Raw genomic sequence first — 17,000 nt, forward strand, 5'->3', positions numbered from 1 at the left:
AAGATGCACGAGAATAGTTCCATGGATGAGGAATTTCAGTTATGGAGATAGATTGTAGTAGTTACGACTGTTTTCCTTGGAATGAAGGCTGAGAGGTGATTTGATAGAGGTATTCAAAATCATGAGGGGTCTGGACAGAGTAGATAGAGAGAAACTTCCCATTCATGAAAGGATCGAGATCGAGAGGCGCACAGATTTAAAGTATTTGGTAAGAGAAGCAAAAACGACATGAGGAAAATCTTTTTCACGCAGCGAGGCGTTAAGGTCTGGAATGTGCTGCCTGAAAACGTGGTGAAGGCAGGTTCAATTGAATCATTCAAAAGGGAATTAGACAGTTATATAAAAAGGAAGAATGTGCAGGGTTACGGGGAGAAGGCAGGGGAATGGAACTGAGGGAATTGTTCTTTCAGAGAGCCAGTACGGACACGATGGGCCAAATGGCCTCCTCCTGCACTGTAATGATTTCTGTGAATTCCAACCCTGTCCTCACTGAAATTCACACAGACTATTGGATAAGGATTAGAAACAGGACCCCTGGCTGATTCCATCACCCCATCCCCAGCTAACAAATCTTGAGATGCTGAGCCCCACTTCAGCATGCCAGCTGATGCAATCAGTTGAATCTGCATTGACTAGCTATTGAACCTGGGCCTGTATGACTCATTACCACAGCAACCTTTATGCAGTAGACCATAAGGTGAGCTGACATTAAATTGATTGAACTACTTGCGTGAGTCAGTAAATCATTCGTTTATTCATTGGCCTTAGTATTGAGTACATTCTCATACGTAGTCTTTAGGTGTGATTAGTCTTAAAATTAGTTGGCTTTTTAACAGAAAAAACTTAAATTTATTTTTTTTGGTTTTCTGGCCCCAATTTGGCTGTTCATAAATCATTGCAACATTTGTGCCTGTTCAAACAACAGAGCAGAAGAGTTGCCTGGAATGTGACACGCTCAACCAGAGGATGCTAGTTTCCATGGCAACTGTCACTTGAAAGAATTCGGTACTGAATTCTAGTGTTTGTGCTTTAAAAGTCAGTATTTAAAATTGTCAGGGAAGTGTTGTAGGAAAAACTATTCATAGTAAAAAAAAAAGCTGTCTAGGGCCAGTTTATGACCATATGTAAAGATGCCAGTAGCAACACCTTCCTCCAGACTCCTTCCCATATGCAAGAATTGCTCCTCTAATGCCTCACTGTTTCAGAGTGGGAGGACGGAACTCTCAATATGAAGATAAGCACCTTCATATGCTTGTAAATGATATTGGGCTGGATTTTAATGTGAGCAGTGAATGGATGACTGATTTACATTGGCACTTGCCCATAGACTTCCTTCAGTTGACAGCAATTTGCCAAAATAAGCATCCAAAAAGCACTGCACCCTCCACAGAGCATTTGGGACTTGTAAGAACAGGGAAAGCAGCTGTATCTTTCAGCCAGTCCAATTGCAGGGTTGTTAATGAGCAGAGCAGAGTCTGAACCAGAAGTGTAGTTGGAATATTGAATTCAGCGTCAAATCAGGTGCGGAAAGAAAGATTGGATTAAAAGGGGGATTAAAGGGTCAAAGAAAGATTCACTTCAGAACTTTTTAAAATCTCCACCAATAATTACAAGCTGTAGGAATTAAACTCTGCACTTGTAAAAGTGCCAGAGACGTTGTTGAGCTATAATTAAGATCTACCCCTCCCTGTTAAAAGGGTACTGAAAGTGGAATGGGCAAGCCCGAACTTTCTTGTGAGTTTGATCAGTTTCTATAAGGTAAGTTCAGCAGCTTCATGTTATTTAGCACATTTGAATAGTGAGTCAGATGGCATGATGCAGTTTTCAGGATGCTTACAGCAAAACATTGCACCTCAGACAGCAACTTCCAGATTTCCGCATATTACTGTGCATGTGAGGTCGACGAGTGTTATTATCCAATTTGCACATAAAGCTGAGTGCATTCTGATTTGGCCCTAACTTCATAGGATTGTCAGTTACTTCCATGATTCTTTTTCCACTATTTTTCTGATTGGCTGAGGTAACTGTATTTCTAAAGTTTGACATATGGACCATGTTGCACTAATTGCTCTTCTATCCATTAGATAGGATAGATCTAAACGGAGTGCTCGGATGCTGTATTTGAATCTATGCTTTAATAAAGCATGGGTTGCAAACAGAAGCATTGCTATGAAGCTATGAACTCCAGTCTAATGTTTGTTCCTGATTTTTTTCTGTTGGGTGTTTTCGGTGTCAACTTTGAACTATTATAAATGACAGTATTTTCTAAAGTGGTTTGCATTCTTCCATCTACGAAAGATGATCGACAGGCAGCAAACAATCCATTTAAATGGGGTGTCTTCTCTTGGTGCACCTTTGCTGATGTCTGTGAAGGTCAATCCTTGAGAGGCAGTTTCTGCCACAAGTGCCGCACATGAAGCTGCCAAGTGACAGAGTTGTTTTTGGCGTTAGCACCTGTTGTGAAGCTGCTGCAGCCACTGGCCATCGTGGTTGTGCATGCCAGTCCACAGGATATGTTGCCATTTCCCTCTTTTCACCAGCTAGTGACTCGCTGATGTGATGGTCAACATTTAGGGCCTTCATCTCACACTTGCAAGCATCCTTGAAGCAGAGATTTGAGCACCCCACTGGTAATCTGGCCCCAGCTACCTCACCATACAGAAGGGCCCATCCTGCAGACATGTCCAATCCACCGAAGCCACCTCTGTTTGATTAGTGACAACACACTTGAGAGCTTTTGAGAGGACTGCCCATTTGTGATTTTTGTCCTGCCAGGAAATACTCATAATGTGCCGCAGACAGCGAAGATGGAAATTATTGAGCTGCTTTTCCTGGTATCTGTAAGTCGCCCATGTTTCACAATCATGCAGCAAGGTGCTGAGAACATAGGCCATATAAACCATCAGCTTGGTCCTATCCCATGCGTGTTTCATGAGTCGGCCAAATGTGGTAGCTGCTTTCTCTTTGTGTGTATCAAGCTTTGCATCAAGGGACAGATTGTCACTGTAGACCCAAGGTATCAGAATTTGCTAACCACTTCCAGTGGTGTGGTGTTTAGTGTGATCAGGGGCAGAGATGCAGTGCCTTTTCCCATGACCATGGTTTGCTAGTCAAGAAGAACAAGTTACAGGCATGGGAGAGACAGTCCATGAGTCTTTGTAGCTGAGTTTCCATGTGAGCGACTAGTGCAGCATCATCAGCATAGAGGAGTTCTCTGATCAGGATGTGATGTGTTTTTGTCGTGGCTTTCAGCATTAATAGATTGTAGAACTTGTCATCTGACGGAGTGTGCAAGTCGACTCCTTCCATATCTGCACGGAAGGCAAAGGTCTGGAGCATGGAGAAGATGATGCCAAACGGGGTGGGGGCTAGGATACAACCCTGTTTCACTTCTCCATTCTTCACTCCAAAATTGTCGGAAATGAAGCCATCAAACTGCATAGTGCCGTGCATGTTGTCAGATCTACTGTGGACATGATCTTATCCATACCCCAGCTACAGGAGAAATGAAGGGAACAGAGTATGCCCCTTTACCTTACTTTCGTAGATCTCACTAAGGCATCAGAGTAGGGCTGTACAAGACTTTGGGAAAACTGGGTGTCCACCAGAGCTCCTCAATCTCATCTGCTCTATCCATGACATGCACTGCACTGTATAGTTCCTAAAGTACTAATTACATTTACCAGTAAACACTTGATGTTAGTCACCAAAACAGCATTCTGACGCCAGTGGCACAACCTACCTGAAAGGGTGCATCTTGTCCCCATTCCCATGCAATACAAAACAACTCACAAATTCCCTAGCCATTCAAATGTTTTATTGGAACTTAAAAAAACACAATGATAAAGGCTATTCAGCCCATCAAAGTTCATCTCTAACTCCTACTGAGGCATCTGATTGTATGTTGAACACGCTTAATATTTGTCTTTAATACCCTTGCTTCAGAAATCATTCAAAATATATATCTGATTTTGATTATCTATTTTAAATTGACCTGTCACTCGTTTAGTTCTATATCACCTGGTTCTACTTTCCTAGCTTATTTCAAAATTTTAAATCTGGGTTTGCCTGTTTGGTACCTTAGATCAGTTATCTCTTAGCCATCGTGTTTCCCAGTGTGTACTGCTTGATCTCTATTCTTTCCTCCTTATTCATAGTCATGTACAGTTTTTAAACCATTGATAAATTTCACTTTCCATTTGCTTATTTGTCTGCATAACAAATTAAAATTTCTGTAAATCTCCAGCGCATCTTCTGTCTATACTGCTTTCCTTACTTTAACGTCTGCAAAGTTACCAAGTTTACATTTGATTTTGGTACACAAGGAATTTTTGTGTGTCCAGTGATCTGTGATTTCCTCTAGTCTAATATTACACCTCACAAATACTATATTTTTTTAATCCATCTTTTTGTACATACCGTAGCTTTAGGTTGAATTAATAGTCTGTGACGTGGATCTTTGCCAAAAATTCCTGGAGGTCTAAATGACCTGTAACATGGGAAGTTCCGCTTCCTACTTTATTGTAACATCCTTAAAGTTATTGAGGATCTCCCCCACCCCCTTCCAAGTCCATTTTGGCTGTTGTTACGACCGAGGCAGGAGGTGTACACTGTTCGAGTCCCACTTCTCCACAGGTCACAACATATATTTAAATTTTCCCACTTACCAATACCGTCAATCATATACTCTATTTTTCCCAGAATAAAACACACCAACCAGGTTTCTTTAATAAACAACAAAACTATCGGTTTATTATAAAACTGGTCTTATTTATTATTATTTATTTAGAGATACAGCACTGAAACAGGCCCTTCAGCCCACCCAGTCTATGCCAACCATCAGCCACCCATTTATACTACTCCTACATTAATCTCATTACCCTCTCACATTCCCACCTTCCCCCTACCACCTACCTATACTAGGGGCAATTTATAATGGCCAATTTACCTATCAACCTGCAAGTCTTTGGCTGTGGGAGGAAACCAGAGCACCCGGCGAAAACTGACGCGGTCACAGGGAGAACTTGCAAACTCCACACAGGCAGTACCCAGTATCGAACCCGGGTCACTTGAGCTGAGAGGCTGCGGTGCTAACCACTGCGCCACTGTGCCACCCAAACTAGTCTTAACTAGTAATGAAGTAAAACATAGACAGTTTGAAATATTACAGTTCCTTTTTTACCTTAACCCCTCACACTCTCACACACACTCTCACTCTCATACACACACCCTGGTTAACTGGGAAAAATAAAAGGGATTGTTTAGAGCTCTGTTACAGGCAAAAAAAAAACACTTGGGCTGAATACTTGCTCATTCTTAAAGAAACAGCAGATGAGATATGTTGTAGCATACAGTCTGGCTTCCGAGTGCACGTCGACGGGTCACTGGGATCTTTTAGAACACTTCTTTTCAGGCGATGTTGAGAATTAATTTAATAGGCTTTTCTTCAAAGACAGGAGACAAGATGAGTTGACACAGTGGACTTCTGAGGATCTTTTAGAGAGGTACTGGAAAGCTGAGCTGGTTTGTGGTCTTCTCTCCTTGGGAATTCTCTTCTGCAGGCTTTTTAAAGAGATAGAGCAGGCTGAACTGGGGTTCATCTTCAGTTTTTTTAAACTCCAACCCCTTTTAAGCAGTTCATTCCCAACTCCAAACAATTCAAAAGAGAAACTGGAAACAAAGTCCACCTTCTGACCTGTCACTTCTCAGCATACGTCTTCCCCCAGTTACCAAGGTTTTTGTTCTATTTTTAACTTGAGTCATGTGACAACCAGTAAATGGTGGTGTCGAACAAGTCCTTTCAGTGTCCTCTTGATGACCCTCTTGGAAAAAACTGGTCCAATATTTCTTCAGTTTTACTATGAATTCCTCAAAAATACTAACAAAATCAGAAGGACTTTAATATCACTGTTTCTTATTTAAGTTATTGCCATTAACGTGCTGCTCTAGCTTACCCTTTTGAATAGCTTCCATTATCTGTTACATAAGGCTGATGAGTCTGCAGTTGTCTGTGTAAATGTGTTGCTCTGCTGTTTATAGTTCTGTGGAACTTCAGTGCTCAATGATTCTTTCCTGATGTAAGCCAATGTCCCATAATTTTTTTCTCAAGTCTCTTGGCATTCTTGGCAATATGCCATCTGAGGGTTTAGTTGGTCTTAAGTCCCTTTAACCTACCTAGTATCGTGAACATTCTTTGATATTGTACAAATCCCTGAAAATCTTGAGTACCAGAACATAAAGCCATTGAAAAAATGGCCAATAAAATTTTAAGTTTTATAAATGGTGGCATTGAGTACAAGAGTAAATATGAAATGATACAAAACAGTTGCTAGATCACAGAGTACTGTGTGTAGTTTTGTGTGCTCCATCATAGAAGCCATAGAGAGCTTACAACAAATTCAAGATGCTGATGCCAGGAATGGGAAACTATAGTTTTAAGGAGAAGCTCGAGATACTGAGACTATTTCAACTGGAGCAGAAAAAGCTAAGAGGATTTTTATGAAGTATGTTGGAAGAGTGACTGGGGAAAGACGGCTACTGCTATTTGGGGAGTTAGTGACAAGGGACTGTTGACTTGAAATTATCACAGTGTGAAAAGAAAGCTTAGGAGGCGTTCTTTACACAGAGGATTATTGGAACAAGGAATGCTTTGCCACAGGGAGTAGTTGAGGCAAACTAGTGTATATTTTAATTGCAAATGGATAAATATTTGATGCAGGGCTATGCAGGGAGAGTGAATCAGTGGTTTTTCTTTGGCTTTCTTCTCACCAGGAGCTGGCACAAAATGTTGGCCTGAATGGCCTCCTCCTGTCCTGTACATTTCTATGATTCTATATATTGGGTCAGGTGAAAGTATTGAAAAACCAGGCAAGGAAGCTTGAAACTTGCTTACAAGCAAAATGAAGCCTTTCCAGTTTGCAGGAAGGGCTAGTGATGAAAGCTGTTTAATATGCACGTACAGCACATGGAGCTCAAGGTCAGGACCAGAGACATGTTAATGCAAATAAGCAGATTCAAAGAAAAGCAGTTACCAATGAAATGAGTGGGAATCAGATTTTCATACTACACTGGTATTACTTGTTACTGGTAGCATAGATAAAGGATAACCAGTGGATGTGGTGTATTTGGATTCTCAGAAGGCTTTTGATGAGGTCCCACACAGGAGGTTAGTGAACAAAATTAGAGCACATGGGTTTGGTGGTAATATACTGGTATGAATTGAGAATTGGTTAACAGACAGAAAACAGAGTAGGAATAACCAGGTCATTCTCAAGATGGCAGGCTGTTACTAGTGGGTACTGCAAGGAGCAGTGCTGGAGCCACAGCTGTTCACAATCTATATAAATGATTTGGATGTGGGGACCAAATGTAATATTTCCAAATTTGCTGATGACACAGAACTAGGTGGGAATGTAAGTTGTGAGGAGGATACAAGGAGGCTTCAAGGGGACTTGGACAGGCTAAGTGAATGGGCAAGAACATGGCAGATGGAATATAATGTGAATAAGTGTGAAGTTATCCACTTTGGTAGAAAAAACAGAAAGGCAGAGTATTTCTTAAATGGTGAGAGGTTGAAAGGTGTTGATGTCCAAAGGTACCTGGGTGTCCTTGTTCATGAGTCACTAAAAGCTAGCATGTAGGTGCAACAAGCAATTAGGATGGCAAATGGTATGTTGGCCTTCATTGAAACAGGTTTTGAGTACTGGAGTAAAGAAGTCTTGCTGCAATTGTTTAGAGCCTTGATGAAGCCGCACCTGCAGTATTGTGTACAGTTTTGGTCTCTTCATCTAAGGAAGGATATACTTGGCATAGAGGGAGTGCAATGGACGTTCGTCAGACTAATTCCTGGAATGGCTGGCTTGTCATATATGGGGAGATTGAGGAAACCGGGCCTGTATTCTCTAGAGTTTTGAAGAATACGAAGTGATCTCATTGAAACTTACAGAATTCTTACAAGGTGTGACAGGGTACTTGGAGATGGGATATTTTCCCTGGTTGATGAGTCTAGAACCAGGGGACACAGTTGCAGAATAAGGGGTAAGCCATTTTGGACTGAGATGAGGAGGAACTTCTGTACTTAGCGGGTGCTGAATCTTTGGGATTCTCTACCCCAGAGGGCTGTGGGAGCTCAATCATTGAGCATGTTCAAGACACAAATCAATAGATTTCTGAATACTAACGACATCAAGGGACGTGGGGTTAGCGCAGGAAAGTGGCATTGAGGTAGATGATCAGCCATGATCTAACTGAATGACTGACAGAGCAGGTGTGTCAGGCTGAATGGCCTACTCCTGCTCCTCTGTTCCTATTACAGTCTTAAAAAAAAAATCAGTACACAATGTATTGAAGTAATAAAGTCTCATTAGACTGCGTTTTATTACTGCGCTCTCAAATTTGTTGATTGGTACTGGCTTGATTAGGAGAGAATTTATGATGATATCTGCAAATATGAAAGAAACTCAACACATTGTAGAAAAGGCATCTACCATGAGTAACATAACCATCTATGTTTAACAATATTGGGTTGGATCCTGACTTTCCAACTCTGGAACTAGTGGGCGTGGATCCATAGCATCTAATTACTACTAATTAGCATTTCAACTCACAGGCTACATGGATGTAAATATGAGAAATGAAGAAACATGACACCTGCAGGAACAGTGAATAAGGAGTTCTGGTCTGCATCTAACAGCACTATATCTTCCTTAGGTGTGCTTCATTGGGTGCCTTGATAAAATGGAGACAACACGTGCAAAGTAATTTACAATCAATGGATTCCTTTTATTATGTTACCGAATGCAGCGGACCGTGTGAGCAGAACTGGATCCCACAATCCACAAGTTAATGAATGCCAGACAGTATGTCGGCATGGTTAATTGGGGAAGGTGTGTTGGCCATGATGCCAGGAGAGCTCCCTACCCCTCTTCAAATAGTGCTATGTGATCTTTTATATTCTCCTGCACTGACAGACATCCTTGGTTTAATATCTCGTGTGAAAGACAAAGAAAGCTGGGGCCACAGCAGCAATTAAATAAATGATATACAGAGTTACGAGAGGTGCTACATCTATAATGTAAGTTTAATAATATGTACATGCATTCAGGATTTTTCTTCAATTATGAAAGGCTGGGTGAAAGGCATTTTGCTGGCACTCACCAAAGTCGAGAACGCTTGATAAATAGAGAACTGGTTAGTTGATACCCACTGGGGTTTCAAAGAACTGAAGTGGTGGGAGAAAGAGCGGTGAAATTGGATAAAGTGAGAGAGGTATATGGAGTACTGGATAATGTGAGAAGGGTAAATGGGGAAGGAAAGGAGTGAAAAAAGAACTTAGCAACCACCTCAGTGCACTGGAAAATGCCTATAGGAGAATAGCAGCATCTGACAGCAACGTCACCTGGAAATGGGAGTTTGGAACCAAATAGATTCTCTTGTTCCGATACCTGAGCCAGGAGGATCCACCATGCCACTGCATACTGTTGATTGGTTCGCGAGCCTGACTCATTGGTGGAACTGGAGTGGGAAGGGGCAGCTGGACCTGTTTCTGGAGGCTGGAATTCCACCCAGTAGTTTCTAGAGATCTCTGCTACCCAGTACCCTAACGCCTTGCTCTTGGTGCTTATTAGGAATGCTAACAGGAAAGTTTTTATAAAGGAATCCATGTTGTATTGAAAACTCTTGTTTTGTGGTTAAAAAAACTGTTTCTCCAGAAAGTAACATTCTCCAGGCTAAGCCTGCTTCAACAATCAGCTTAGACCATCAGGCCCCTTGAGCAATTGGTACCAGCTGACACTATTTAAAATAGTTTTCTGATTTTTTTTTTGTGTGTATGTGTGTTTTGACATCCGAATAAATCTATCTGTTCTACAACTATGTTTACCTTTTCTGTGCCTGTAAAGAGACAGACAGCTTATGTTGTGTCTTGAAACCTACTGTGGAGCTTTCACCCACTGATACCATTGAGATAGTTAGTCTTTGGAATGCTGAGCTGATGTGGGTTAGTGTAAACTGAGGGTAACAGTCATGGGAGAGATGTGATGTAATGAGGATTGTAACTCCATATGTCTGTAAACCTGCTCTATCCCTAACAGCCCCCAAGAACTTCACATTCCTCCAACTCTTGGCCTCTTGTGCAGTACCCGTTTCCCTTGCCCAGCTATTAGCAGCTGTGCCTTCAGCTGTCTAAATCCTGAGCTTTGGAATTCCCTCTTTCTTTCCCCCCTCTCTCCCCCCCCCCCCCCCCCCACTCTCTTTTTCTTCCCCTCCCCCTTTTAGGTGCTGCTTAGAACCTACCTCTATGACCAGGCATTTGGTTACGTGATCTAATGTCTCTTCCTTTGGCTTGGTGTTGATTTTTGTCTAATTATGCTTTGTGAAGCACCTAGGGGATATTTTACTACATTAAAGGGACTAAATTAATACAAGTTGTTATTGTAACGCAAAGTTAGGAAGATTAGGGCTGATCATCCTACCACTGAGCCCATCAGCTGCAATGTGAGATCTCCCATAGCCTTCACGTCATTGTGTGTAGTCTGAGAGTATCAATTCCTATAATAAATTTTATAAGCCTAAAGTCCAGCATCTCAGACTCTCATTTCGGGCACAGAGGCAACATCTCCAAGCTTGTCTCTAGCATGATCAAAAGTCTTGATTAGCCAAGCAGCAGGAAGCTCTATCAAAAATACTGTGAGTCTGCACCTTCCCCACCCCTACAACCTCCTTCACCTTTCCATGCCTGTCATTCAGCTTAAAGCTTGTTACATCTCTAACTCTTTCCAGCTCTGTTGAAAGCTGAACCTAAAATATTAACTCTTTCTCTCTGTACAGTTGCTGCCTGAGCTGCTGAGTATTTCTGGCACTTTCTGTTTTTATTTCAGATTTCCAGCACCCGCAGTATTTTGCTTTCTTGTAGCTGTGCAGTTTAGCAAATTAAATTCTAAGATTGTCCATATAAGGCAAACAAAGTATTTCTGTGGATTCCTCAGTTGTTTGGAGGTTGTTCTGTGTTTGTTTTTTTTCTAAAAATGTCAAGTCACCCGACCAACCAAAAGAAAAAAGATGGCGGTGCGTCCATCCGAGGCAAAGTATCTACCCCAGGTAGTGAGAGGCGATGATTTCCAGTTACAGTGGATAAGATTGAAGGGATTGTAGCATCTTGTGTGTAAATGCAGTGGTGCAATTGACCCAATTCTTAGCAAGCGGCAGTTTGATTTCTTGATCCTGGTATCTGATGGTTGAGGTTACTCATCAAGCCACTCTGACAACCTGAAACCATTTGGAGAGTGATGGTTGTTAATTTCTGCATCAAAGTAATATTTTTAGAAAGTAATCACAATAACAGTTTGCACAATTCTACTAATGGGATATTCTGTGGTACTCCATAGTTCACAATTTCCCTTCTATGTTCTGGACTTAAGATGGATGAAACTAGTGGCTTAGATGTGAAATGAGCTGATTCAAGTATGTGTTGGACTTTTAAATTGGCAATGTTTAAGAGCATAATATTGGAGAAAGTGGAAAGTCTTTTTTCAAACAGTGGGTCTGGCAGCATCCGTAGAGAGAAAAACAGAGTTAATGTTTTTTTGCTCTTGTATGAGGTGTTTTTTGACAGCACGACTTTGGATGAAGTTACACTGAAAATTGCACTTACAATAAATGGGCAGTCATTTTTCACTCAAATGCTTAACGGTAATTATTCTAAAATTCACAAGCTGGAGTCTGTTGCTGAAAGTAATGTCAGAACTAAGGGAATCTGCCTGATGTGAGAAGAATAATCCTTAAAAAGAGCAGTTTACTCACAGCTAACACCCTCTCTGCACTAACGCTTTGTCTTTCAGCACACCATTAACATACCATTTGCCATTGCTCCATAACCTTCTGGTCAGTTGTTCTCTGTGACCTTGTCCTATCAACACCTCTTTTGTTATCGCTTGCCCCACCCCCGCTTTACTTGCTTAAAACCTATTACATTTCTAATATTTGCCAGTTCTGATGAAGGGTCACTGACCTGAAACGTTAACTCTGCTTCTCTGTCCACAGATTCTGCCAGACCTGCTGAGTATTTCCAGCATTTTTTGTTTTTATTTCAGCTTACTCACTGCACTTGTCAAGGTGCTTTTTTGTTGCATTTACCTTAAAGCACACAATTGGCAGTATCAACATCCCCAGATATGGCATTACTGCTCTGGAGGCAGGGGAACCCGCCTGAAGAGGTGATTTATCCAGGGGCACCTTGGGAGCATCAGAGCTACAGCAGTATATAAATGGTGAGGCAGCAGAGCTGGATCTTCTGAGCTGGAGGATTTCTGTTTCTTTTTGAACAGGATCTCCAGCATGAGAGGGGTACATCCTTCGGGGGTGGGGGGGGAGGAAAGTGACTAGCAGGTAAGTTTCAGAACTTGGAATGTTTACAACTGGGCTTTTCCATGGTATGTTAAGCAATGGGGGCATTGTTGCTGTTACACTGGGGATCTAGTCATACTTCCACGTTTCAGTCTGAGAGGAGACTTGCATTCAGCTGTATTTAAGAATTGGTCAAATTCACAAGTGCTGAGGAGTTTAGTACAAATATCTGACCCATCATAGAATTGCTTGTAAATGTATGTTGTAGCCAATATTTATCATTCTGTTTGACTGAGCTGAGCTGCTGAGCCCGGATCCCTTCCATCACCAAGACAGCCTACGTCCATGTCTGTAACATTGACTGTCTCAACTGTTGACTCGGCTCAACCCTCATCCATGCCTTTGTTACCTCTAGACTTGCCTATTCCATTTCTCTCCTGGCCAGTCTTCTACCTTACACCCTCCATAAACTTGAGTTCATCCAAAACTCTGAACTTGTAACAAGTGCCGTTAGCCCATCACTCCTTTTGACTGCTGACCTACTTTGGCTCCTGATCCAACAATGCCTTAATATTTTTTTTTAAACTTCTAAATAAATTAATTCTCATCCTTGTTTTCAAATCCTGCCATGGTCTCAACCCTCCCTAAATCAATCACACTCATAACATTGCAGAAGGAGGCCATTCGGCCCGTCGTGTCTGCACAGGCTCTCTGAAAGAGCAATTCCCTCAGTTCCATTCCCCCGCCTTCTCCCCGTAACCCTGTACATTCTTTCTTTTCTTATAACTGTCTAATTCCCTTTTGAATGCTTCAATTGAACCTGCCTCCACCACATTCTCCGGCAGTGCATTTTAGATCTTAACCACTCGCTGCGTGAAAAAGTTTTTCCTCATGTCATTTTTGATTCTCTTACCAAATAGTTTAAACTTGTGCCCTCTTGTTCTTGATCCTTTCACGAGTGGGAACAGTTTCTCTCTATCTACTCTGTCCAGACCCCTCATGATCTTGAATACCTCTATCAAATCATCTCTCAGTCTTCTCAACTCCAAGGAAAACAGTCCTGACTTCTCCAATCTATCTTTATAACGGAGGTTCCTCATACCTGGAACCATTTCCATGAATCTTTTCTGTACTGTCTCCAATGCCCTCACATCTTTCCTAAAGTGCAGTGCGCAGAACTGGACGCATTACTCCAGTTGAGGCTGAACTAGTGTCTTATACAAGTTCAACATAACTTAATTGCTCTTGTACTCTATGTCCCTATTAATAAAGCCCAGGATACTGTACACTTTATTAACTGCGGTCTCAACCATCAGTGACTTATGCACATATACACCTAGGTCCCTCTGCTCCTGCACCCCCTTTAGAATTATACCCTTTATTTTCTATTGTCTCTCCATGTTCTTCCTACCAAAATGAATCACTGCACATTTCTCTGCATTGAACTTCATCTGCCATCTGTCTGCCCATTCCACCAACTTGTCTATGTCCTTTTGAAGTTCTACACTGTCCTCCTCACAGTTCAAATGCTTCCAAGTTTTGGATCATCTGCAAACTTTGAAACTGTGCCCTGTACACCAAGGTCTAGGTCATTAATTTATATCAGGAAAAGCAAGGGTCCCAACACTGATCCCTGGAGAACTCCACTACAAATCTTGCTCCAGCCTGAAAAACATCCATTAACCACTACTCTTTGTTTCCTGTCATTCAGTCAATTTTGTATCCATGTTGCTACCGTCCCTTTTATTCCATGAGCTGCAAGTTTGCTCACAAGACTGTTGTGTGGCACTGTATCAAACGCCTTTTGAAAGTCCATGTACATCATATCAACAGCATTGCCCTCATCAACCTTCTCTATTACCTCCTCAAAACACTCCAACAAGTTAGATAAACATGATTTTCCCTTAAGCTATCCATGCTGGCTTTCCTTAATTAACTCGTATTTGTCCATGTAACTATTGATTTTGTCCTAGATAATTTTTTCCAAAAGTTTTCCCACCACCGAAGTTAAACTGACTGGCCCGTAGTTGCTGGGCTTATCTCAACACCCTTTTTTGAACAAAGGTGTAACGTTTGCAATTCTCCAGTCCTCTGGCACCACCCCTGAGTCTAAGGAAGACTGAAAAATTATGGCCAGTGCCTATGCGATTACCACCCTCACTTCCCTCAGTGTCCTTGGATCCATCTCATCTGGTCCTGGTGCCTTATCCACTTTAAGCACAGACAGCCTATCTAATACATCCTCTTTATCAATTTTAAACCCCTCTAATGTCTGACTTACCTCCTCTTTCAACATTGCCTGGGTTGCTGCATCTTCCTTGGTAAAGACAGATGCAAAGTATTCATTATATACCTCAGCTATGCCCCCTGCCTCCATGTGTAAATCCCCTTTCTGGTCCCTAATTGGCCCCACTCCTCCTTTTACCTCCCTTTTTTTATTTATATGCCTGTAGAAAAGTTTGGGATTTCCTTTAATGCTAGCTGCCAGTCTCTTTTCATACTCTCTCTTTGCTCCTCTTATTTGCTTTTTCACTTCACCTCTGGACCTTCTATATATCTCTGTAACCTCCTCCAATTTTATGTATGTCTTCGATTTCTGCACTCTTCCAATTCTGACCTATTGTGTTTCCCCGATTTTCATCACTCCAGCACTGACGGCAGTGACTTCAGCTGCCAAGTTCTAAGCTCTCAAATTCTCTCCCTAAGTGTTTCTGCTTCTCTTGCGTCTTTGACCAAGATTTTGGTCGCCTGTCTATATCTCCTTATCTGGTTCAGTGCCAGGTTGATTTGATGCTGCTGCTGCTGTGAACATTTTACTGCATTAAAGATGCCATATGCATGTAAGTTGTTGTACTGTACTGAAAATGCACTGGCTAGTCGGCATCTGACTGGCTCAGATGAGGTGCTGATGAAAAATTCCATGCAAATATTAACCCATCTTTCTCAGGCACTGACTGGCCTACAGTGATTTTCTAACATTCTCTATTTTCTTTATTTCTGGGTTCTGGCTTTCTGGATTTTTATTTTCTCTCTGGTGTTGGTGTCTGCCTCAGTGAAATACATCAATATGGCTAGGTTGCTATAGAGCTTAGAGATTTCCTTGAACAGTGCCTGCTGTTTTTATTTCACTTTCAATTAATGTTTTCTTTTTTCCTTCCAGCTGTCTCTAAAATGCAGAGCACCAGAGGTATCACATTACGTCTACCAAGTCTATGACACTCTTCTGAAAAACTGAAGATCGGAACCAGCCCGTAATGGAAGTACCTGTCTTAGTGCACTCCTCTCAGCAAATATCACTATCAGTGCATATATGAAATGGATCATAAAAAATCTGCATTTGGTGTTTTTTAATGGAAATGCACTGATTAAATGGTGAAACCTGCAATTCTATACATTTAATAGAAGGTGTCAACCACAGTCGTTTTTGGTGCCAGAAGTTTGTGTTCTGTTGTTTGCTTTCTTTTTTTTTTAAAACAAAAACCACTGTTCAGACCACTATTTCAAGGTGATGTTATTCCATCTGATATATTTGTTCTGTGCCAAGTTTGTTCTGTCTTAATAATTGCTTTGAACTAGATGTATAATTGGGCTAGGAACTTCAGGGACCATACAAATCTTCATGGGATACATCAAATGTGGGGGAGCGGCCAAAATGTTGGGTGTGTCTTAAAAGGAGGAGGAGGTATGTCAAGACCTGAAGTATTTAACTCGCTGGAGTTGCTTTCCCCACTAAAGAATATGTTCAGTTGCTAAAGTTGTAGTTAATCACATCTGCACAAAATGTCCTTTCAGATGCCCGTACGTTTCTGCTGCAGAACTCTGTAGGTTCACCAACAGTTTCATACAGGCATTCCCATGAAGAAGCTGCAATTTTCTGTGTCAGTCACCCAAACTAATCTGTGATTGGAAGTCCTGCTGTCTTTAAGGGGCTGGTGCCTCTCGCTGAAACCGCTGACATCCGACTTCTGAACATGTTCGGTGGGAATGTTGGATCACCACTGAAACTTGAGGAATTTTCCACTTTGGGTTGGGAGGGTTGCATCCTAAAATGTATCTCCAATTTTAAAGTTTATTTGCAGTTACCCTTGTAAACAGCATCCTACACTGTGCCTGCACTGTCCTCGTACAAGGTTCCTAATTTTTGTAGATTATTTGTATTTGTTGCAATTTTTCAAAAACTTTTTTTAAAATGCATCACTGTTCTCAATAAACTGTTTGTCAAAATGATAACAGTGGTGTGGTAAAGCAGACGGTAAGGTCTCACTGAAATGTTATTCACTGTATTTTGATGGTGATGCATTGACTGACTGACCCTTATTGCCGCTAGTCTTTTCTTTATAATTGCAATTATTTTTTCAGAAACAACATATTGCACATTCATATCTCTGACACAAGTGTATATAATACTGAATAAAGGGGAATGAACCTTGCATAGTGTCTTGCTGACAATCTTGAGGGGTGGAGGGGGGTTAGTGAGTGGAATTAGTGTTTAGGTGTATTGCTGTAGCTAATTGTTGCGTCAGTATCAATTGGATTTTTTGGGGGCTTGTGTCCATAAATGATAGCTGGCTTGGCATGTGTGTCTCTCCAGTGGTTGCCTGGGCTTTGTGAGTCAAGATTGAGGATCAGATTTTAGAGAATTTCTCTTGATTTACAGG

At 41.5% G+C, this 17,000-nt stretch overlaps 1 protein-coding gene across 1 annotated transcript in view; it reads left to right on the top strand.

The window, feature by feature from the left end:
- Positions 1-16,772, top strand: part of ap2b1 (adaptor related protein complex 2 subunit beta 1) — a 266,519-nt gene extending 249,747 nt beyond the window's left edge. The window contains exon 35 of the mRNA XM_068009879.1: positions 15,503-16,772. Coding sequence (XP_067865980.1) covers positions 15,503-15,577 — 75 coding nt within the window. The 3' untranslated portion in view covers positions 15,578-16,772. The remainder of the gene's footprint in view (positions 1-15,502) is intronic.
- Positions 16,773-17,000: the final 228 nt, after the last annotated feature.

This window comes from Heterodontus francisci, chromosome 30 (genome assembly GCF_036365525.1).
Source record: "Heterodontus francisci isolate sHetFra1 chromosome 30, sHetFra1.hap1, whole genome shotgun sequence".
Lineage (NCBI taxonomy): Eukaryota > Metazoa > Chordata > Chondrichthyes > Heterodontiformes > Heterodontidae > Heterodontus > Heterodontus francisci.